Source organism: Lipophrys pholis (genome assembly GCF_963383615.2).
Source record: "Lipophrys pholis genome assembly, chromosome: 9".
In the NCBI taxonomy this organism is placed as follows: domain Eukaryota; kingdom Metazoa; phylum Chordata; class Actinopteri; order Blenniiformes; family Blenniidae; genus Lipophrys; species Lipophrys pholis.
Genome location: NC_137639.1, coordinates 9,671,854 through 9,694,935, shown reverse-complemented (window position 1 = coordinate 9,694,935; position 23,082 = coordinate 9,671,854). Strand labels below are relative to the sequence as shown.

General features: G+C 40.7%; 1 protein-coding gene across 1 annotated transcript in view; it reads right to left on the bottom strand.

The window, feature by feature from the left end:
• Window positions 1–23,082, bottom strand: part of bckdhb (branched chain keto acid dehydrogenase E1 subunit beta) — a 62,588-nt gene that overhangs the window by 36,149 nt on the left and 3,357 nt on the right. The window contains exons 4-8 of the mRNA XM_080471581.1: window positions 16,626–16,759; window positions 14,163–14,318; window positions 10,210–10,318; window positions 5,943–6,040; window positions 3,598–3,708 (exon numbers count right to left, since the gene is read on the bottom strand). Of these exons, the coding sequence (XP_080327707.1) occupies window positions 3,598–3,708; window positions 5,943–6,040; window positions 10,210–10,318; window positions 14,163–14,318; window positions 16,626–16,759 (608 nt within the window). The remainder of the gene's footprint in view (window positions 1–3,597; window positions 3,709–5,942; window positions 6,041–10,209; window positions 10,319–14,162; window positions 14,319–16,625; window positions 16,760–23,082) is intronic.

Genomic DNA, 23,082 nt, shown 5'->3' with positions numbered 1-23,082 from the left:
CGGATCCTTCTTCATTCATTTCATATGTCCAAGCTTGAAAGCAGCTTGTACCTCACCGCAATACACACACACACACACACACACACACACACAGATACGTGTGGTAAATGTGAGTCACAGGACATGAAAAATTTTAATTGGCTGCCAGCAGCTAGATGTGTGTGTCTGTGGTCTATCTCGCAGTCTTTACACTCTGATGGCTGCTTATTAAACAGCACAAAAGAGGTGTGCACATGCTGGAAAAGCTGGATACCAGGTGGACAATCTTTTGAATTAGGAAGTTCACACAATGTTTTGAACGGTCCCACTCTAAAAGGTGAGAAGAGCACATGCCCCCCTCCCCCCCCCAAAAAAAAAACCATTAATGGTTAGTAAAACAAGTTTTCACACCATAGTATGAAGAAACCTATTTCAGAACTTCACAAATTTAAAGAAAATGGTAATATAACACACTGTGTTGTTATCATGGTCTGATCTGAAAGTATGAAAAGTAAGTCAGGAAAGAATAGTGTTTCATTAGTGCTTATTTATCTGTGAATGGTCTCGGAGCAGGAGACACTTTCTCTGAGGAAATGAAACTGAATGCAGACGGTTCATGATTTTCACTTGGGAAAAAAAAAGGGAAACTGTTTCAGGGTCTGTTCCTGAAGTTTAACAGGAGAGAGTTTGTGGTAGTCACACTTGGCCGTATAATTTCTCGGTTTACTTTTATACTGTATAGCGAGACGAACATAACACAACTGAGGTGAAAACTAAATGTGGAACCTACAATTACCAGATTTAACTTCTTTTTCTGACCGTTTTTCCTTACACTTTGTTCTTGTGTAGAATCTGTCAGAATTTGTTGCATTTTGTAGTTTCTAAATCACACTAGATGAAGAAATAATTAAATTTGACATTGATGGGGAAGAGAAAGTAGCTCATTTTCACCATTTTGAAACATTTCCGGTGGCCAAGCAATTAATTGATTTAACTGAAGCAACAGTGAAAATAAACTGATCACTGCCCCCCCCCCCCCCCCCCAAAAAAAAAATTAATTAAATTTAAATTACCGTTTATAACTGCCACTGAAACTGGGTTGCATTATGACAAAACTCATGGATGGTTGTGTGGCGGCAGCTCTGCAGATTCTCAAACGTTTAGATTATTCAAGTCCTGCCAGGCCAGAGCAGCTGTGCAGCACCCAATACTTAGGGCACCGCTGTGCAGGGTTATTGAGGACATGCATGGTCCTGTTTCTCATTTTAAGCATTTGTCTCCCCTCTTTGTTGCACAGAAGTAGGCATTGAGCTTTGAGGGGTTTTTCTTTTTGATGTTCTGCGGATTGTAAGAATTTACATTTCTGAGAGATTTAAGATTATGTTTGCACAATGCATTTTATTCTCAAATGTGTAGCGAATGGCAAGCAGGAAAACAGGAGTTTGCCAATGTTACTTTTGAAAATAGCATGAACACGTTGATAACATTCACTCAATGTCAATTTACACAAATACAAATATGTAAATATGTGGTTTAGAAAGTACAAACTTTTGCATATTCGCTTAACAGTGCTATAGGTATATATTTCTTGGCCAAACACATATAAAAGCAACTGCAAAATTATCCAAATTTTGCAGTGAAACCAACAAAAGCCAAAATTAACCAGCTGGACACAGCCCAATAAGATGTAGTGACTCACACAGCCGATGCTGTATGCAACACATAACTACCAAATACAACAACTCTGACCAACAGTGACTGAGTACTGCCGCACATTCATTCTCTATGTCTCTGTGTTGATGGGGCTAAACAATCGATTTGGATTTATTCCATCAAATTACAAAACAGACTAAATGTCGACACAAAAAAAAGCTGTAATGCATCATGACAGAGTTCAGGCCACGTGTCACACATAGATAGTTGACACGTCTGCCTCCACACAACAGAAGGTCATCTCTGCATTATACCTCCAGCTCCTTTTGTTTATCACACAAACCCAATGGTGCATTTGTACATTTCTCTTGTGTGGATGCCACGGCCCGTGCTTTGTCACGATGCGTCTCTCGTAAAGCTGCCCGTCTGAATAATACACATCTGGACATGTGCCTGTCTGCTTCTGAATGATTAAACCGTCCAATAAAAACCCTTAATGCATGCTCCTCTGCATTAGGCTGGCTGATAATAGTCATTATTCAGACCGAAATTAATTGTGAGCTGTCCCTGAGATTTGATAATAGCCTGGTTAGAAAGCTGTTACTGTGCTCTGCGGGCAGAGGCGGCCACTGAAAACTGTTGGGGTAACGCAAGGATGACTTTACATGTAAATATAACGAATGGATCGGAGTGTGTGAGGGTGTGCAAGTATTTTAGGGTTGTGGGGAATTGGTTTATGTAGCGGAAAGATCTTTAATAGGTATTTGGGCGAAAGAAATGACAAAGAGACATTGTTGACATGCTCGAGGTGCCGAGTCTGGCATTAGGCCCAACGAGTGGCACATAAACACGCTATCAAATTTCATGGCAGTGACTAACGAGGCACGATTTTTAAATAAAATAAAAATAAAAAAAGACCACATTCCGTTGAGTAGCCCCTTCTGAAAAGACTTTAATGACTTCAGCTCACTTTGAGCTGAAAGCAGGTCTGCGCCAGTACAATACTGCAGTCGCCACCATCAGTTCCAATTGACTCCCTATTAAATTACTACCCTCCTACCGCAGTTTCATCCTGCGCTTTAACTGTTGGTTATGAGATTTGCTTGGCAGCAGCAGCAGCAGGATGGTGCTCGCAGAAAAAAAAAAAAAAGTTTTCACCAGAGGAGCATGAAAGTCTGATAATAAACATGCAAAATTAGACTACATCTTGTGAGCGCTCACGATATATTCAGGGACAATTTAAAAAGCGGTGTCCCGAGTGCAAAGATGATGCATAATCACAGCTCCTCTCCCACTGTGAAGCTCCTTGAGGTCTGCCTTAACTCACACCTTCGGTTTTGGTTTCCAAAGAGCTGTTCCAAACATGTCTCCAGCTGGGCTCCTGGTGGTTTAGTCTACCGACACTCGCCTCGGGTGAGCAGGAAAGAATCTTTCCCCGTCGCTTTTATCCAAACCGTCTTGTGCCATGCACCCAACCCCATTGCAGAGTAAACAAAAAGAAAAAAGAAAAAAGGAAACAAAAAAGAAAAGAAATAGCCACTGGGAACCGAGTTCTTTTTCTCAAAGCCCTCTCAAAATTAAACATTTCGTTTTGGTGAGCGCCGTAGGCTGCATAACGCTGAGGCTGCATAAACTCGCAGTCCAGTCTTACCACCGGTGGAAGGAATCTTGTTTGTGAAGCACCAAAGGAGAACCAGACCGTCCGGTGGGAGCATTGCCTCATATTGAACCACAATAAACACAAACGCAGCAGGAAGATTAACCCAGCAATAGAAAACCATTGCTGAAATGAGTCAACGAACTATAATCACTTTGGAATCCATATTGAGGAGATAAGCTTCTCCAGTTGGACTTGGGTAGCACTACTATCAATCTTCTAATTTCTGGGTTTTTTTTCAGATGTATGTGATGTGACTTCATATGCTTGTATTCCCGATGGTGAGCGTACATCTGAGCAGTGCTTACCTTGCACACAGTTTCAGTATCCCAGGGAAGGATGGTTTGTAGGTCGATGACCTCGCAGGACACTCCCAGCTTCTCTTGAGCCATGTTGGCCACCTCCCTCATCACATGGACCTAAGTGTGGCACAAAAAAGAAAATTAGCCTTCAAATCTGATTGGATTTACCGTTTAGTTCTGACTCCACACCAGCTACAACACAAAATCTACATTCACATCTGCTGGAACTCAACTCTAACAGACACCAACATAGAAATGTCACTGACAAAAAACATGTGCATTTTCACATTAAGTCCAGATGCTGCAGAGTGCAAAATTCAACATATCGCATTACATACGCTGTTGAGTTCCAGTCTTTTCTTTCATGTGGCGCTCAGTTTCAAAGCTACGATTCACAAAAACTATGGATCGAAAAAAAGAAGATACAAATCAATATGACAATATAGCATTTGGCAATAGAAAAGATAATGGTGTATTGATATTTGTTTTTATGAGTAGTTTGATTTATCTTCACAGTTTAACGCGTTCAAATCCAGTCATCGTTTGCTTGATTCCAAAGGTACGTCCAAATTGTCCTCCGAACTCCTTAACTTTCCACTTTTCCTTAACCCCGGAAGTGTTTTGTGTGGCGGCCATGATAAGGACTGTCCGAATTCTTAATAAGCAAAGGAAAGGAGGCTTGTTGCTTCCTTTAGATCCTCCCTTAGCTTAGGAACCACTGATGCATCCTTTCACAAAGGAGGCGAGCTCATGCTGCACCACAATTCCCTGCGTAGACAACATTTAAAGGGACCCGCTCATCCGAGCGTTCAGGGAAACTCACGATGTCGGAAAAAGGGAGCAGATCATGTAAGTTACCAAAGCAATAATCTGCCTTGAACAACTTGAAATCATATAAAACCTGAATGCGCTTTTTGTAGTCCATTTTCAGAAACTTGTAGTTCTTTCCCCCACCATGGCTGACGTCACTAACTTGCACCGCCGTCGCATTATTGTGACATCACTAAGTGAAAGTGCGGTCCGACTGCCACACTAACGTGATCGCCTTTCACTAACTCCTTTAGGAAGCCCTCTAACTCCTTACCTTAACCCCGTGACGTCATCCACGGGGTTAAGGTAAAGTGGATAGTTAAAGAGTTAAGAGGGACAATTCGGACGTACCCTAAGTCTCACTCACTTCTTCTATGAAAGAAATGCACAGGATGGATTACAACACTGCCACCTACAGACAGTGTCATTTCCCTTCGAGTCTCAAGAAACATTGTGCAGTTGGATGTCCGGTACAAACATCGATATTGTGTGAGGTGTCTCCACATTAGAGAAGAATCTAATCAGCTACAAGATATACTGCAAGTGTACTGTGATCCGATTTCTACTATATACGTAGCCAGAATAAAAACCGCCTGTCTATGCATTGCTGATTAAAAATGTGCTTCGTTATTGTTTCACATAACTTTTAATTCTGAGACTAAGACCACCGGCCTATGACTGAAAAAGCAGTTTTTAGTAACAAACCTATCAAAGAACAAGAATTTCTGTCGCAGTGATCTCAGTGAATTATACAAATAAGCACAACTACGAACTATATAGTTCTCATCTTTCTGAAGATGGTAAGAGGACGAAGGCTTCCTTTGTTTAGATGATCTGGTGCAAACTGGGCAGTGTTTCTATTACTCTACTCTCTGAGAGCAGTTCTCTTTACCTTCGTCTGCACGGGCCACGGCCCCGATGATGTGGAGGGTTTAAAAAAAAAAAAAAAAAAAGTGGGGGTGGTGTCATGATTTCCACGTCTTTATTGGAACCCATTTCTTCTCTGTCCACCCTTCAATGATAATATTGGCTTTTATAAAGAAGTATCCCTTTCAAAACCCACCAGCCCTCCTCCTGCCGTGCCACAGGTACATTACGGCCTGGATAAGCCTGTTTAAGTGGCGGAGCACAATGCAAGTCGGGAAGGACTCCTGGTGGGTTGCAGGGATTTTTTTTTTTTTTTATAGAGCTGAAGAAAAGAAAATCTTAAGGGTGAAAAGAAAGGCAACAATGGAAAGTGTGGAGCAGGCGCGTAGCGTTGACGTACTGAAAGCCCAGAATCCGTCTTAGTGTCGTGGAGATGTCTGAACAGATATGGTCCTAGACTGCAGGCTGAGAGGCCTTGCTGAGACAGAGAGGGCTTGTGATGGACTTAAAGTTAATCCGCTGATAGCCTCCGTGGGTTTAAACGTCATTTAGAGGAGATGAAATTTGGCTCCTTTCTCACTGGGCCCATGGAAAATGAGCCAAAGATAGATGACGACTTGAAACGGCTCGGACAACCTGCCGAGAGCCGGTCCGTGATGAATCGAGTTGCCTACCTGCGTCCCCCAGGCAACCAGGGTGACGTCACTTCCTTCCTGGAGGACCTCTGCCTGCGAGAGAGGGATGGAGTACGCCTCCACGGGAACCTGCTCCACTGTGGAAACGCACAAATTCAAACACGCAAAAAGATTAATCAAACGGTCAGATCTGAGCGCGTCGATTCATCATGTCGCCTCACACCCCGCTGTTTTTCACCAGGAACATTCGGACGCCAAGCTGACCTCACCTCGAAATGATAGACTAAAACGACAAACTGGTGAAATAATAGACCATGAAAATACAAGTTCCTGTTGGAGAACATTTTCTCTGGCCCAATCCAAATGCTGATTCAGACTTTTTCCAGAACGTCGTCTCTCACCAGTGTGCATTTATCACACCGTCTAACGCATGAGCTAATGAGCGCTTTAGCCAGCGCTGAGCTCTCAGCCTTGATTCATTCCGACAACAAAACATTGGTCGGTTGGTGTATCCTTTAGGAAAAGGGCCACATAAGTGGAATATTGATTCAAAAGGGAACGCCGCCATGCAGCCAGTCTCTCTTTGAGCTGAGGTCCAATACAAAGAGCATATATAAGCATATGGTTTGAATAATAGTTATTAATATCTTGGAAAATTAACATGGTCAGGGATTTTATTCCAACGCACAATCTTGAATTGTCATCACTTTTAAGCATGCAGCTTATTCATATTTTTAAACCTAAAACGCAACGTATTAACTGAAACTGTCATTTACAGTCTTTAAATCTCATCCAGTATTAGGGATTATCTCCATGGACTCTGGGACGTGTAAGTGAGAGCTGATTTGGGAGGAATTGAGCTACTAAAAGCATTCCTGCGAGGCAACGCGTAACGTCAAAAATCACAATTAGGCCGAGTAATTATACTCTGGAGAGAGGCTCTGGTTTTGAAACCTTTCTGGAAACCTTGAATGGCTTCCATGATCCTTTCGAGAAGCTGTAAAGGAAAGAAAAATTGCCTATCCCGACAACGCGCTACGTTGAAACATCAAGATGAATCATACGCAACTCCTGGTTCGGGCTTCCAGACGAGACAGAAAATTGGCCAATTGAGTGGAATAATAGCATTTTTCAGAACGTTAAAATCAAATTCTGAAAACTGGGTTAGGAGCTAATAAGTGAAATCTCAGGCTACACAATAAAACCAGGCCTCAGGAGGACCAACGTCTTGGTTTTCATCCTGATTCACTGAAATACAGAAACAAGAAAAAAAAAAAAGAGAGAGAGTGGTGGGCAATTAAGAACATGACTTAATAATCCAGGCTGAGATCATTAGAGGCGTAAGGCACAAGAGGTGCCTGCTTTTGTCTTTTAAAATCATAATGAGTCTCGACACATTACTACTAATCCTCGGTGTGGAGCAGGAGGTAAAAAGCTCTTTTCAGGCTGCAGTTAAATACACTGACCCCCTGTCTGAATCAGCACAGTGTAATGTGAGGTACTGAAAATTTGCCATCAATTACCAAGTCATTAGTTACACCAAATGAAAAGTAACAGACCAGCATGGATCAGAATTAACAGGAGTTTAATAAAATAATAAAGCTACTATTCAAGGGACACGTTAACAGATACGGCTATGTTAATGAATGGTGTTACAGTACTGTTCCTTTAAAAAGCCCAAATTGTAAGAATGAATCATCTGCTAAATCTCACAAGAGGCAGTTTATAGGGTAGGACTGAGTAACATATTGCTCTCACTCTAAACACAGTCAGGAGCCTGAATGAATGTCATTTTGCTGACGGACAGGCACACGCATGAATAAACGTTTAACCATCAACAGGTGAAGCTAAAATGCTAAGACCTAAATGCAGACAGCTTCCAAAAACAGCGGGACAAAGGAAAAAGTTGGTTGTACACTAGATGAAATTTCCTAGGAGTGGAGTCCTAAGCCAGATATCACATGTGCACTGCAGCTTTTTCTGTAAGTCTCCTGACGTGTTTGAGAAGAAAAAAAAAAAAAAAAAAAAAGAAAGCTATATAGAAGAGGAATGTAAAAGTCCGCTGACTGACAAAGCCATTGCTTTCGCAGGTGTTTAATAAAGAAAGATCTGTAATGTATTGCTCCTTGGGGTGGATTTAAAAGTGATGTGTTCATTTGAGCTTTGACAACCTCAGCAGGCCACTCAGGGCTTCCACTTAAAGATGTGTCACAACATTCCCGGTGATTGATAGGCCAGCGTCAGAAAAATATGAATGGGTTTGATGTTATTTCAGCAGGAAATGATGCACACTGAGAAAAATGCACGTCTTATGTTGGGAATATTACTGATGTATTGTTTGCGGCTCTCCTCGAGAGACTGAGTGAAGTGCAAAGAAAACAGTGCAGAGACCAGAGACAGCTGCTCTTAAATCTAAAACGCGTTGCGTTATGAGATGCGCTGTCGATTAGTATTGTTTTATAGAGATGACAACAGACAACACATCTAATGGAGTCTGTTTCTGTTATACTTTCCCTTTCGAACCACGGATGTTTACGATACCATCTCTGGGTGACATCCATACAGAATAAACCCGCAGCCACTTTCAAGATTCATCTGGATATATTTGGCCCCTTTTTTCTCTCTAAGTTTGTGAACTATAGATGCAGATTTTGCTGTGTGATTTCTTTGCAAGGTGGCACAGGTGTCTAAGAGCCCTCACTCTGTTTGTGCACAGTTTGCATGTTCTCCCTCCAGGTGGTCCAGCATCCTTTCATTTGTACGACGGCATGCTTGTTCGGTAAATTATTGACTTTACATTGACCTTTACTGTGTGTGAGTGTATGTGTTTGCCTCTTAATCGACTAGCCACTTGTACACGATGCACCTTGTGCTTTTCGTCAGCTGCGATATTCTGCAGACAAAACTAACCCAACTTGATGAATCAGGTAAAGATGGATTCATTTCTTTGCAGCTTTATATATGAATTTGCAAATTGGTTGTAGTTTTCCCACTTGAACCCATCAAAAGAGCAGTTGACACTCAATGAGTCATGATAAACAAACTTTCAGTTTTTTGCGGAATATCAAAGAGAAATAGGATGAAGTGCAAGGTTTCCTGATATAAAGCGTTCATAACAAATATGCAGCCACCTTTGGCCACCAAAAACTAGTCAGTACAACCTTGGATGAGAGTAAGCACGGGGCTAAATTTGAGCAAATACCGTCAAATTGTTCCCGGGTTATCATTCAACGGGAGTGGGATAGAAGGACAACCTGAAAACAGTCAGTTTGTCCTACAATCTGGCAGACGTATTTATGTCTTTGATTTGACTTATTTATGACATTTGCCCAAGAACCTTCGTCAGTTTTAAAATGTCATCGTCACTTTGTAAGCAAACATCACTAGAGGTGAGTAACAAATGGCAGAAAGGCAGAAATTACAAAAAAATAAATAAATAATACATTTATTTTTTTTTATTGGTTCATTTTGAGCTTTTGAGTTTTGTTTTTAAACACCAGGACATACTGAATATTTAAATTTGCATCTTAGACCAGTATCGTGTTAACCTTTGAGGAAATAACCTGTCGGCTCATTCAATTAACAAAGCTCCAACAGGAAACTTAAATAGGAATCAGTACGATTTTGAGGTGATTTTAACAACTATATATGATTTATAATTATAAAGGCATCTTTAAAAACGGACAATAAGCTATGGCCCCAATCATTTCACACATTCTACACTGATTTCTGTCCAAACCAAAGGGTTTTTTTGGGGGGGAGTTTAGTATTAATCAGTTCCAGTTGGCCCTTTCATTAGTATAATGAACTCAAATATCATCTTCAGAGACCAATGAGGTTTTAAATCAAGAAAAAAGCAGAGTTTTTTAAATATTTACAAGCACTTGCCAACACCTGCTTAACATTTACTACAATATTTTAAGACACCTTTGTAATTGCAACCTGGCCAGTGCCAGACTGGCTTTCAATTTATTTGTGCCACTCTTGTACGCCGATGTTCCTTCCACAAATGATTGGGAGGAGGGGAAAGGACTCAGCCCAGCACTGTCAACACTCCACAACCCATTTAGACGGTCTGCTTCACACTTGTGGCCTGACTGAACTCACTCACATTGTTTGCACTCCGGCATATTGCTTGCGCGTCTTGCCTCGTGCCTCTAAAAGGGAGAACATTTGCTTTCCATAAAGGACCGGGGCAAACAAGAGTGCCGGGCGAGGCACAGAGCTACTGGAAGCTGATCACGGAACTTAAGTAAACAAGGCTTGGGTGACATGTTGACTTCTATGTACAAACAAACCAGTTTACCTGCTGATCTGTACAGGATCTTGGGCTCAAAGAATATGCAGGGGTTCTTGTCAGCAATGCAAGAGAGGAGCAGTCCTTTGGCCTGGACCGGACTCCGGGGTATTACAACCTGAGGAACACATGACATGAGTTAGACCTTTAATTTAGCCGAGACATCGGTATGTTCACTCAGAATTGGACATGGAAAGATTTTGAATTTTATGAATGTCTCATGGTTTTAAGATGCAGATGTGATGTGATATATTTGGGGATGGCAACAAAAGCAGGTTTCCACTCCCAGAACCCAGAATGATGGAATGGTGTCCAAGCGATATTTGATTCCGTGTATTTGAGTATTTTAGGGTAAATTGCTTAAACATAGATTGGGAATGACATCGTTAGTAGCCAGTGAATGTCAAGTACAAACTCATGTCAGATCACAGTTTGAGCAGAAGAAAGCCTGAGCAACAAAGTCAGACATGCGGCAGCATTCTACAGGAAAACAAAGTCATTTGAATTTAAGATACCAATAAAATTATTTGTCAGAGCTCAAGAGATAAGCTAATATTTCATCTGTGCACATAAAAGAATAACCTAAGATCATGTTTAGTTTTGACTTTAAAGAATTGTAAAAATAGGACAATTTTCAGCATTAAAAACAACTAATCATGCCGCAATGACATGGAAAATCTCTTCTTAACCCTGGCATTGTAACCAAGGGAGATATTACAACAAAATTAAGAAATCCAACTATAATCACATTAAATAAACTAGAAAAAAAAAAACTGTCCGACAACTCAATCTATTCTTAATGAAAATACGACTAAGAAAGAGACTCGACATTCTCTTAACGATTTTTGACAACTTGATGACACACGATGTGATAGTGATCTATTTATTTTGCTCTGTCGTAATATAAATAAAGGTTTTCCTCTCTTACCTTTAACATTTGAATTACTACTGTGATGAAAGTGATGCTCTGTGCACCCACAAAGTCCTGCTATTAATCTAAACTATCAAAACCAAATGAAGGACAGACTTTTCCATGATAGCTAGAAGAAAAAAAAAAATGTTGGTGGCAGAAAATGTTCTTTTAACACATCTGGCTGATAGTATGCCGACAGATAAACATTTATCAGTCTGACCTTTGCGGAGAGACAACATGTTTATTGCTCTCAGCTTTGCTTACTCACACTGGATCAAGTGTAGCTGTAAATTATACACCCCATGTTCGCGATGGGTGAAATTTCCATGATGATTAGTGCACGTGTGCGCAGTTAAAAAAAATAAAAATAAAAAAAGCCAGACAGGAATTACACATCTGACATTTTAAGGTGGACTTGTTTACCCTGAACACATGCTGTTAAAACTGTGAAACACCACCAGTGTTGAGAACTACACTCCTGCTCATACCTTCATAGGCAGTTAGGGTGATGAATTTCATTCCTCTCTTACTCTTCACACGCACACGCGCACACACACACACACACACACACACACACACACAATAACAGACTCTCTTGCCTTACACAAACCTGCAGATGTACTTAAAGTGGAGCACGACGTTTACATTTCTTGCACAGTAAATTTCTCCTCACTGGACAGTTATTACGTCCAGCTGCCACTCCACTGGTGCAAAGATTGTTTTTTTTCCCCCTCATTCTCTTTAAGGCTCAGTGGCTCTAAAGGCGAGTGGACGCTGCAATTTTTGGTCCGTTCCGGAAGAGAAATGAGCAATTGTGAAGATATCCTTTGAATATGTCTTAAATAAATGTTATGTTCCATCAGAGCATACCGGTATGTACCATCTTGCACCACTAGATGTCACTGTATTACAACAGAATGCTGTTATTGCTACAGTACCACCAACATTCCCCTCTTACAGCTGTATTTGACAGTGCAAGGAACATGTTCCCGAAAAGAAAAGGCTGCAGCCGAATGTAAACACGCTTTTATTCTTTAGGCTGTTGTGTAGCCTTTCCAGATTAAACAAAAGTGGAAAACCCAGATGTGGAATTAGATAGTGCACCTCTAAAATGTGTTTAGTGATGCCAATGAATTTGGCTTGTGTTCTTTAAGATGGCATTTAACAGTCGAAACAGCTTACTTATGTACTTTTGTTTAACCAGGAGAACATCAGTGACATTTCAAATCTCCATTAGAAAACAGTCAACAGTAGCCAACAACAGCAGCAGTACACACACAGTCTCAAAACATACACGATCAGTTATCACTACAGAATTAGTCATTCTAGTCTGAATGGAAAAAGAAAAGAAGAAGGGGGGGGACTACAATAACAATTAAGAAAATTTAAACCAGATGCCACTTGTAATTAAACTTATAACATTTAAAAAGTCAAACTGATCCAGAGTTGATCCTTCCAAATGTTTTTCAATGCACTAGACAATGGCTTCATTCTTAGTGAGCCCCATTTCTTTCTTTGTCTGAAGGCATCATTGGTGTTTGTAGATGAAGGAAAATATGACAGTATCTATTTTCATTGCTCATCGGTGCACGTTGTAGTAGATGTCACTTCTGATTCAGCGGATACAGGCATTGTGCAGTCACACTCACTGTCAGTTCCAAGTTTATGAAATCAATGTAGTGAAAGTGAAGCAGGTTGTCAAATTGCATATTTCACACAAGCTGTTCGTTGTATAAAACAGACAGTACGTTCCAGGTTTTCTCACATTTTGTTGCAGTGCGGTTCAAAAGTTCAGAATTATTTGCAGGACACATGAGTGGCAGCCTCTTGACACAAACATTTTAGATTTGGCTGCAGTAACATTTAAATGACAGAAGCCTGATAAAGTCAAGTTGATAGATTTTACTTTCACAAAATGTGCAGTTTTCAAGCAGTCGATATGCGAAAGCTGTGGAACACCAGCACTTGGCTATAAGATTTCTACACTCGATTACATTTTTTTGGGGGGGGGGGGGGGGGGGGGGTAATTATATTTCATTCTAGACTGAATGGAAAAGGTGCTTATGAATACAGCCAGCCTCACTCTTCCTGTGGTATTGCTGTGATTTAACATGTCAATAAAAAAATGACACAGCAGCTCAGGTGCCGCCATTAAAAGTGTATTTATGCTGATTTTGCCAAAAGAAATCACAGCCGTAAAAAATGAATAAATTCCACATTAAAGAGCGATTCATAACATCCACATTCTATTAAATGTGCTTCAGGAGCCCTGCTCGGACTGTTTTATTGTTGTGTCAACTCACAAATCTTTAAATAGCTTTATGGCTTCATGCTTGCAAACGTGGTCTTTGTGTGCTAAAGACATTTAGTTTTTAGACTTTTTCTAGTTGTGGAAATACAGGTCATCAAAGATGTTTGTATCTGTGCGACTTATCTCTTCTAGTACTTTCTGTAACATAAGCAGGGTTTAAGGAAAGCAGTAGCGAGGATGTTTACTGAGAAAATGTAAAAAAAAAAAAAAAAAAGGAAATAATGGCAAAGGATAAAACTAATATTTTTTTCTAAAACTGAATGTTGAAGTAGTATTCAATAAAGTATTTAAAACTTATAAAGTCATCTGTAATGCAAAAGTTAAGGTAGAACTTTTGCAGGTCATGTGTGAAGATTTCATAGTAAAATCTGCACTCTCACACATTGAAAACTAAAACTCAGGAACGGCTGCGTGTAAAGATGTGATTTAAAAACACGCGGTGTGATTTTAACATTCAATGCAAGAGTGTTGACCACCCTGCGATACTAAGGCTGAGTCCTATCAGCTAGTGATTAATCACTGACATTAAGGGAGGAATTACTTTTGCAGGTGACGTACTGGTAGAGCTTTCTATTGCTCATATCAAACCACACCATGATATAAAGAGTTCAATAATAAGGTTCTGCAGGATTGTATAAAACGTCCCAATTTCTGATTTGCCAAGAGTAAAATAGATCTTCTTGGGGACAATGTTGTTTGCGTCGTGATTAAAAAGCTGCAGTGAAGCGCAGGCCTGACCTTGATTCCCGGGCAGTGGGCGAAGAAGGCCTCTGGGCTTTGAGAGTGGTAAAGCGATCCGTGGCCGACACAGCCCCACGGAGCCCGGATGGTGAGATTCCCGCAGTCAAACAGGTTGCCAGATCGGTAGCGGTACTTGGCTGCTTCGTTGACTATCTGGGAATAAAAACCAGAAGATTCAGGTTTATACGAGCTTAGACAAGACGATGCAACCTCAATGAGAAACTTGAGTGAACCTCGCAGCAGCAGAGACGTTCACTTTCAGAGCAGAACATGAAGGAAACTGTTGAAACAGGAGAAGAACAAGCCAATTCTCTTTTTAGTATATAAAAGATGTCACTTCTACAGGGTGGCTCAAACTCTCCATAAGCCTCCAGGAGGTTCTTATCTTCAATTTCTGTTGGGACTGCTTCTCTTTATGTAAAGCCACAGATACGAGCCCACTCAACGCCCACCACCACAACTGTAGATTTGCTTTGAAACAAGCTCCACGATCACATCACATATTCTATTTCATGCTGCCTTGACACTGCAGTGTGGACTAACATTTATCATGAGGGGAGCAGGTATACAGGGTGACACTGGTGTCAACATGTATGCATAAAACAGCCGCTTGGCCTACCCTGTTAATGTCACATTGATCTTCCTCAGGGAAAAAGAAGAAAGCGGGAGGCCAGAGAAAGGACTTCTTACGTTTCAGTGTTTCGACGAGCTGGGCTGTGGAATATGGAACGACGGACTCTCAAGGGCTTCCACACAGAATATGCTTATTGTGAAAGGTAAGACACAGAGCAGCAGCCCAATGCCATTCTCTTTGCCTTGGCTTGTTGTTTTTGAATATGCCTGGATACATTGCCAGCAAGTTGCTCTCTTGTGTCCAGAACAAATGTAGATAAATTATAGAATTATACCGAGTTTGCCCTGTGGTGGATGGTGACCCATCATGTATTTACATGCTGACATGAGCCTTAAATCTACACTATATACTCATTCTCATCCAGTGATTAAAGTTAATCTGGTTTAAAGTAGTTCTGTCAGTGTATTTTGTTGTGATCGTCTTTAAACCTGCAGATGAGAAGGTCACGCCAACATTTATCATCCCAAAACTTTGATAAAAAAAATCCTTTAAAAAAAAGAAAAAAAATGTAGGACAGATGAAGTTAATCTTTTCCTCAGATTGTCCTCGTGTTTCTCCCAAATTCTACTAATTGAATCCAAAATCTCAAAGGAGCGATAATGTAGCGCTGTTTTCCCAACCGGACACCCACGCAGACCTTGGCGGGGCAGAAGGCTTTGTCTGCCCCGAGGTTATTGATATTGGATGTGCGTATGTCAGATAAAGGCTGCACAGCGGTGTTAAGAGGTTTGTGCTCTCATCGTGTCCTCCTCCTAATCTGCTTTCTTCCCACGGTACAAAAAGTCATTTGAGATTAATTGGTGACTATTTTTTGCCAGTGGGTATTAAGTTGGATAAAGTGGTGAATGGTGAATTAAATCAATGACAAGACCGTTTTCAGATTCAAGAGCAAATGTAGGGAACTGAACATTGTTTTATTCTTAATAAATTTGTGTCCTTTCTCAAGCCTGACTGTATTATTTTGGCAAATAAACCGGGTGAAGGGGCTCACAGCCTCTTTGGGAATCACATGTGAAGCTAAATTTCAATGAAAATCTATAAATAACAGAGCTCACTTCCCTCAGTCACCACCCAGATACTGTTTGCTTTACGTTTATATATGATCAACATTCATTTTGTTTCAGAATTGGGTGTTTTTCTAAAATACAACAATAGTGTCGTAGCCTCTAAGGATTTATCACAATGTGCTTTGTCTCATGCTTTAATACTGTACAGCAACACCTCCCGTGTCAACACTCTATTGCACTCCGGGCTGCTGATCCTTACCAAATATTTATGAAAACTCTTTGATTGCATCCAAATTCACTCAGCATTCTTTGTTTATTCCATCTTCAGAATCATAAATCCACCAATACCTCAGTGATTTCTGCAGAAGGGAAACCATAGGGGGTTTATTTATGCTCAGATGCACAAGTTTTGCACAGACCATTCTGGAGAGTTCTAACAGCCGCCACTGACCACCAATAAATAACGTCTAAAACATAGTGCAAAACAGTTTGTTTTATACTACAAACCGTTCGGCTGGGGATTGCTGTATTGTGGTTGGAGCATTAGTCGTGACCTCTTTTTATGATCTGGCCGTGCTGGGTTCTTTTACAGGAAAATAACAGAGCTGCAGCTACAAGTAGAAATTGTTCTTTTTCCAGTCATGACTGTACGCCGCACCATTCTGGTATTACTGTAGTTATATGCTGAGAAGAAGGGATTTTTTTTTTTTTTTTTCTGCTGCAAACGGCAGATTGTAGGAGCACACCTTCCCTCGTTCTTTCTCCCTCCATTGTTTTGGCTTGGCATCAACGCTGGGTGACTTTATGTTCGTACGTTACCTGGTCAAAAGCAGGAAAGATGTAGTCAGCAAACTGGATCTCTGCAATGGCAGTGGCTCCAGCACAAGCCACACCGATGCCAAATCCCACAATGCCTTGCTCACAAAGGGGAGTGTTGAAGACTCGGTCCTTTCCTGGAGACGAAGTACAAAGAAGGAAGGAAAGAGAAGAAAAATAAAGATGAGAGTGGAAGGCTGTGTGGTGTCAAAGAAAAAATAAAGTTTCATAGAGGATTAAGACTTTTGGCCCGCATCAAAGCTCATATTGCCTCAAGTCCTCCTTCACACAGAAATATGTTTTTCTTCTTCCTCTGACTGAATGTGCAGGATGATGAATGTGCGGAGTTTAAAGCCGTTTTCACATCCGTCTGCTGAGAGGTGAAAGCTCCTCAAACACACTCCAGACCTCATTTTTTAGTCCCGTTTCAGTTCAGCTTACACGTTTCAAGTGGAAATCGCGGTGATCCCAATGACCACTTGGATCCTTCTAAAATAAACCTTTAACTTGTGTCTATCAGTTAAAGCTCCCAAATCAAAGATATTTTCATGCTCATAGAGTCTGGATATTCCGTTGAGTGAAGACTAGACATAAATAGTCGACTCGGCAGGCATAAGGGACTGTGATCATTCACCAACACTGATATATAGAGCTGTGTGTCATCTGTGTAATTAGAATAAGAGATGTTGTAATGTTCCATGATCTGAGCCAGCAGGAGCACGTAGACGTTAAATAAAAGTACACTTAATACGAGAAGAAAATTACCTAAAAACCAGTGGAAATATCTGTCCATGCAGCAAGTACATTTTACTTGATAAGGAATCTTGAAGTAAGATTTTAAAATCTATTTTCAAGATTATACTGTAAAATTAAGGAATAATAAGTAAATACCTTTTTAAAACAAGCCAAACTACCCGTCTTGTCAAAAAAATAGGATTTTCAACCTTGGAATGCCAAATAATTTGCAGTGTAGAAAACAAGCCAAAACAACACGCCACTTCATTGTTTTAGCTCTTTGACATTGTTGGATAATCAGTGGCTGCTCATTTTGACGTAAAATAATTAATCTTTAAACTCTTATTTTATTTAGGGCTGTCCCTGCTGCACCTGTTGTCAGCATCGTGTTCTTTCTTCTCCTGATTAGGTGTCAGTAAAAACACTCATATTGGCAGGGGGGAAAAAACCTCGATTCCAAGCATATTTTGACAGATTTCATAACAATCTGCAGCGGATTCCTGTTTTATGACCAGATTCCACAAATGCGTCTCCTTTTTTCAGCAACGTGAAAGTCAAAAAGGAAGTTTATGGGTGAAAATGAGTAACGGACACAAACACAGAACTTCACGTTACAATGCGGCTCTGAAATAAATGAAGTGAAAAGTTGTCGGCTCCTTATCTGGAGGGAGGAGAGACCATGATGCACACACAACCCCCATGGAGTAAAAACAGAAGAACAAAAAAAAAATATATATATATATTTCCCCATCTCCGCCCTGTAATTTGAAAAAGAGCTGAAGGACTGGGTGGCTAAATTTGTGCTGTGAATGTTATTTTTGCCCTCATCTTTGTGTATTTGCCAAGCTGGTTTTTTTGCAAATTTTTTTCACTGTTGTGTGCTGGGAAAGGCACAGTCGTGAAACGTTGCCCCAAAGTGCCCTCCGCTCTCAGAAAGTTCAATTAGCAACCACAGTGCCGCGAAACCTCGTGGAGGAATGAAGAATCAAGTGAGGAGAATTTAGTGCCTCGCTGCCCAGACAAAAAAGAAAACTGCCTCAAGTACGCAGCTTCTTGTGAAAGTGGCACTAAATAACATGTGTGAGTGCTTCTGTGTGTCATCAGAGCAAACCAGCAGTCAGTCAACTCGTCACAAAAAAATGAAAGAAAAAGAAAAAACATACCACCCACTGATGGGAAAATAACTGCTGTGAAGTTGTTGGGAATCGCATCTATTCAAGCAGAAGCTGATTTTAACCCGTCATCAGCCAATTGACCATATTTGGTCATTTTCTGCACTTTTACCGTTCCCTAAAACTGATAAATGTACACGGATTCATATCAAATATGATTAAAATGTGAAACATTGACAGGTGCTGGTGGGTCTGGCACATTTTCCTGCTGCTCATCTCACCTCGATGATGCATTTGACTGGACAATGTAATATGTGAATTATGAATACGTGATATTCGCTGTGCACAAAAGTAAGCAGATCCTGATTGGTTGAATGTTTCCTTCTAAATTATTGACAAAAATCTTTAAACCAGTGGAAAGTCAGATTTTTTTATTTTTTTTTTAAGCATTTGTGAGGAACTTTCATTTGTGACATGAAAAAGCAAAGCCGCGTATGTTTGGGTGTGTCGACTCTCAATATCAGCTTGTGGTGTTTGTTTTCAGATTGAAGACATCGAGACGAGACTCTGCCACCAACGACAGTCCACAACCCGGCTCTCCGCGATCGCAGCGCTGCGCCCTCGAAGAAACGGGGTTCATCAGTGACCGTCTCCAGAATTTGTTTGTGGAAAGGACAGACTGACCTGCCAGCATTTCTGACCTCAACCCCACTGAGCACTTGTGGGATCAGCTTGTGCTTGCCGTTCGCATCAACGTGACCACATCTGCTGACTTGCAACAAATGCTGGGTTGAAGAATAGGATGCCGTCCGCCGCGGTGTGCTAGCAGGACGGTGACCGCCACGGGTCGACTGTGTGAGGTTCATCCGCACGCACTCGTCACACTGCAACCCACCGAACAACGGCTGAACATTGGCAGAGACCGTTCGGCCAAATCGGCAACCCGCACACTCTGCTCTGCTGCTCATCCCACAAATGCACCATGTCAACAAAGGATTAATCAGGCTTTCCAGTGGTATAATGCGTAGCCACAGAAAGCAATACTATAATAAAGATCTAATCTTCCTTCCTTGTTGTGCAACAGTCCACTGGCTCTCAATAACATGTGGTCAATCTTTCACAAAAGAATCCAGTGAAATCTTTCCAATTGAAAGCCTTTTAAGGCAGAAATTGAGAAATAGAATGCCTTTCAACGTACTGTATCCTGTGTAAATGGCACACAAAGTCTTTTTCATCGACTCTAAAGTATTAAAACATCCATCGATAATACTCGGGGTGTGGCGAATCGACGAATGCCCCTCAAAAGGTTAAATAGAAAACAATCTTTTACACTCTGCCGTCTGCTTCCAGGCAAAACAGGCTGGACACGTTGATGAGAGGGAGTTGTAAGGGGATGCAACTGCGTGCCGTGGTTTTCAGGGAAACGGCGCTCCGAAGTAGCCATCAGACAACTGCGAACGAAAGGAGGAGGAGGAGGAGGAGGAGGGGTGGATCGATCACCAAGGTGAACGCATCCGTCTCGTAAAAAGCCATACATGTAGCGCGGGCTCCGCATTAACCTCCGCCGTAGGCGAGGGCCGCGGGTGGCAGAGGTGCGCGCCATCCTTTTCAGCGGTGAGAGGGATAAAAACAGCTTTGCGCTCGTCACTGTACGCAGAGATGAGATGGAAAATAATGATCCCTCTGCAAAGGTCAACATTTCTGACGTCAATGAAAACAAAAGGCAAAGCCGGCTATTGTCGGGGCGGCCTGGAGACTTCTTGTTAATAAAGCACTGTGAGCATCAGCTGGGAATCAGAGTGAAACAGAAAAGGCACGGCTTCTTACCTCTTTTAGACAACGACACACACGTTGTAAGATCTACCCCCTCCCCCATCTTTTACACTGAACATGCTCTGTATCACTCCATGTATTCATCTTTGACTGACCGCCAGACTTCCGTTTTTTACATTATAAGGTATTAAAGGTATTAGTGTTAACAGCTGTTTGGTTCAATAGGCAACAAAACTGCTTTTAGTCACATCGTTTAAATTTTAAATAACTAGTAAGCCTCGATATATAGTCCGCAACACTTTTGTACTCAAGCTTATTTTGTCAAATCTACTTTCGCACTTTTGTTGACAAAATCACTTCTAAAAATGGAAACATTCCATTTCACAAGCAACAAAAACATGTGAAAGGCATCCTCTGACCCTCTTATTTTTCCTTTAATAATGACTGTTTTGAATAATAATGATTTACTGATCATTGTGCAGGAAATCTAGTTAAGATGCTTTAGTCTGAATCCATATAAATGAGGTGCATCGTGCAGCTGAACAAAACATGTTTTCATCCATGTGGTTTATGCAGGTTTCCAGGATCAAATCGAATGGGGGATTAGATTGTATACAAGAAAATTTGAATTTATATATTTGTCATTTTATGAACACAATTCCACAAATGCTTCACTTTCCCCTGTGTCCCTCCAACACTGTGGTGTTTAGTGTAGTGGCTCAATCAGAAAGAGGGCTGATGAATTGTAGTTTAGCTAAGATTAATAGTTAGGGGTGCTAATTCTCCAGTCACGTACTATTAAACCACAGCAGAAGCTGTGAAGGACTCGTTGCATCTTAAATGGAAATAATTACTTCTTGGAAATGACATTTCTAATATCAAATTGGTTACAGGAGCTACTGTGATATAATGCGGAATGATCGCGACACGACCGGGTTCCTGGTTTTGTTGATGCTGGGAAATCTGACAAAAAAACAGAGCCGTCACGCACCTAATCAGTACCACCTGAGATTTTCTTTTTTCCATAACAGCAGGTCAAAATGTCAGCCGTGAAAAAGGAGCAGTGCAACAACACCATCTGCTCTGTGTGATTCTACACCGGTGCATCTTTCAGTGAGGATTCAACACAACAAAGATGAAACCAAATTAAAAAAAAAAAAACTTAATGCAGGTTCCAGAACACGGCAATCGTACTTTATAGTAAAACTCAACAACAAAAGCTGAATCTCTGTCTGAGCTCTCTATGAAAATCAGAAAGTATATAAAAACAGCTCAACTGTCACTAAAAGTATTAGCAATGGCTCCACGGTGGTGTCCCAGTGAGTGCAGCTTAAATCCAAAAGGGGAGACCAGAGACGAGCACTAGTTATTAATGATACACGTGCCTGGTTAAAGCCTGTTGATCCTTTACCTGGCTTGTTGTTGAAGCATGTTCCTGATCAACCTGCTGGAGTTTTATTATTCGAGCCATAACACATAAACACACAGCGCTGGTCACGGTCATCTTACATAAGTTCCCTGTCAGGTTTGTAAAGTTACCCTACCTGCAAACAGATCCTTCTGGGTGGACACAGAGGGAATGACGTCTTCTTCAGATTGTTTGCGGTGATCTGCCGCCATCTAGTGGCCGAACTGGAGGTTTAGTTTGCAAAATGAAATTGTGATTTTTGAATGAAACTATATTGGAGCCCATGAGGTAACTAACACCAACACATAAACGAAATTCATATACTCATACAAAGTACTGAGATTTGTCCACACATCTGAACTAATGACAAAAATGTGTCCACAGTACACAGACATCTGCTGGAGGAACTGCTGCACAGAGATTGAGAATCACACTCATATTTTGGACATAAAGCTCAGAAATTGTGGGGGAAAAGTCTTTCAGGCACAAAGAGCAATCTTTCATCTAAATATTACAGAAGATCTAAGAGTGGCGTGGCTTGGGTTTACACCATTAGGTATTAATCGAGCTCAGAAATATATTTTATGACAGCAGCAGTCAAATGTATAACAATTAAATTGTGAAAACCGGAGACCCAAACATATAATATGTCGCTTGAGAAAGTCTGGGAAGTTTTCCAAATGGAACAAAAATATTCTCTGAGGCTGCAGAAAGAAATACCAACTAAAAGATGGAGATCAGTCACGCTGCTACTACCACTAGCAGCTCAACTAAACACTGACCCAACGTACACGTTTCTTTACTGGCATCCAGAAGCAAAGAAAACGAAAAAAGGGGAGCGCCCTTTTTTATTTGCTTCTGACTTGATATTAGTAGTAAGTAATCCTCGTTTTCTGTACCTATACAAGGAGCCTGCAACCTGTGGCTTTTTTAGTTCCTCTGTTCTGGCTCTCTGAAGCTTTCTGAAAAGTAAACGCACAACATTTTTCATCCTGTTCTTATCTTTTTTAAATGCATTTGCATACCTGACTTATTTTCGAAAAAGGCTCCCCTGTATCTAAAATGGTTAAAAATACTAAAACTGCCATTTTAAAAAAGGCTACGAACTACTAAAATTGCTTTAAAAAAAAAAAAAAAAGGATAAGAAATTGTTAGGACAATTGGCTTAAAAGAAAAATTGCCAAAATACTTAAAACTGTCAAGAATAGAGCAAAAACAGATTAAAAAGTTAAAATAGCTACAATGGCTGACATGACAAGAATAAAATGTTCAAAAGGTAAAAAGCTGAATCTGTTAAAAGTCGCTTAAACTAGCTAAAAATGGCTACAAAACTTAAAACAGCTAAATTAATTCTAAATTGTAGACATGAAGCATTATAGAGGTACGTTTAGCAAAACTACATCAATAACTTTCTAAGTTGCGTCATCCTTCA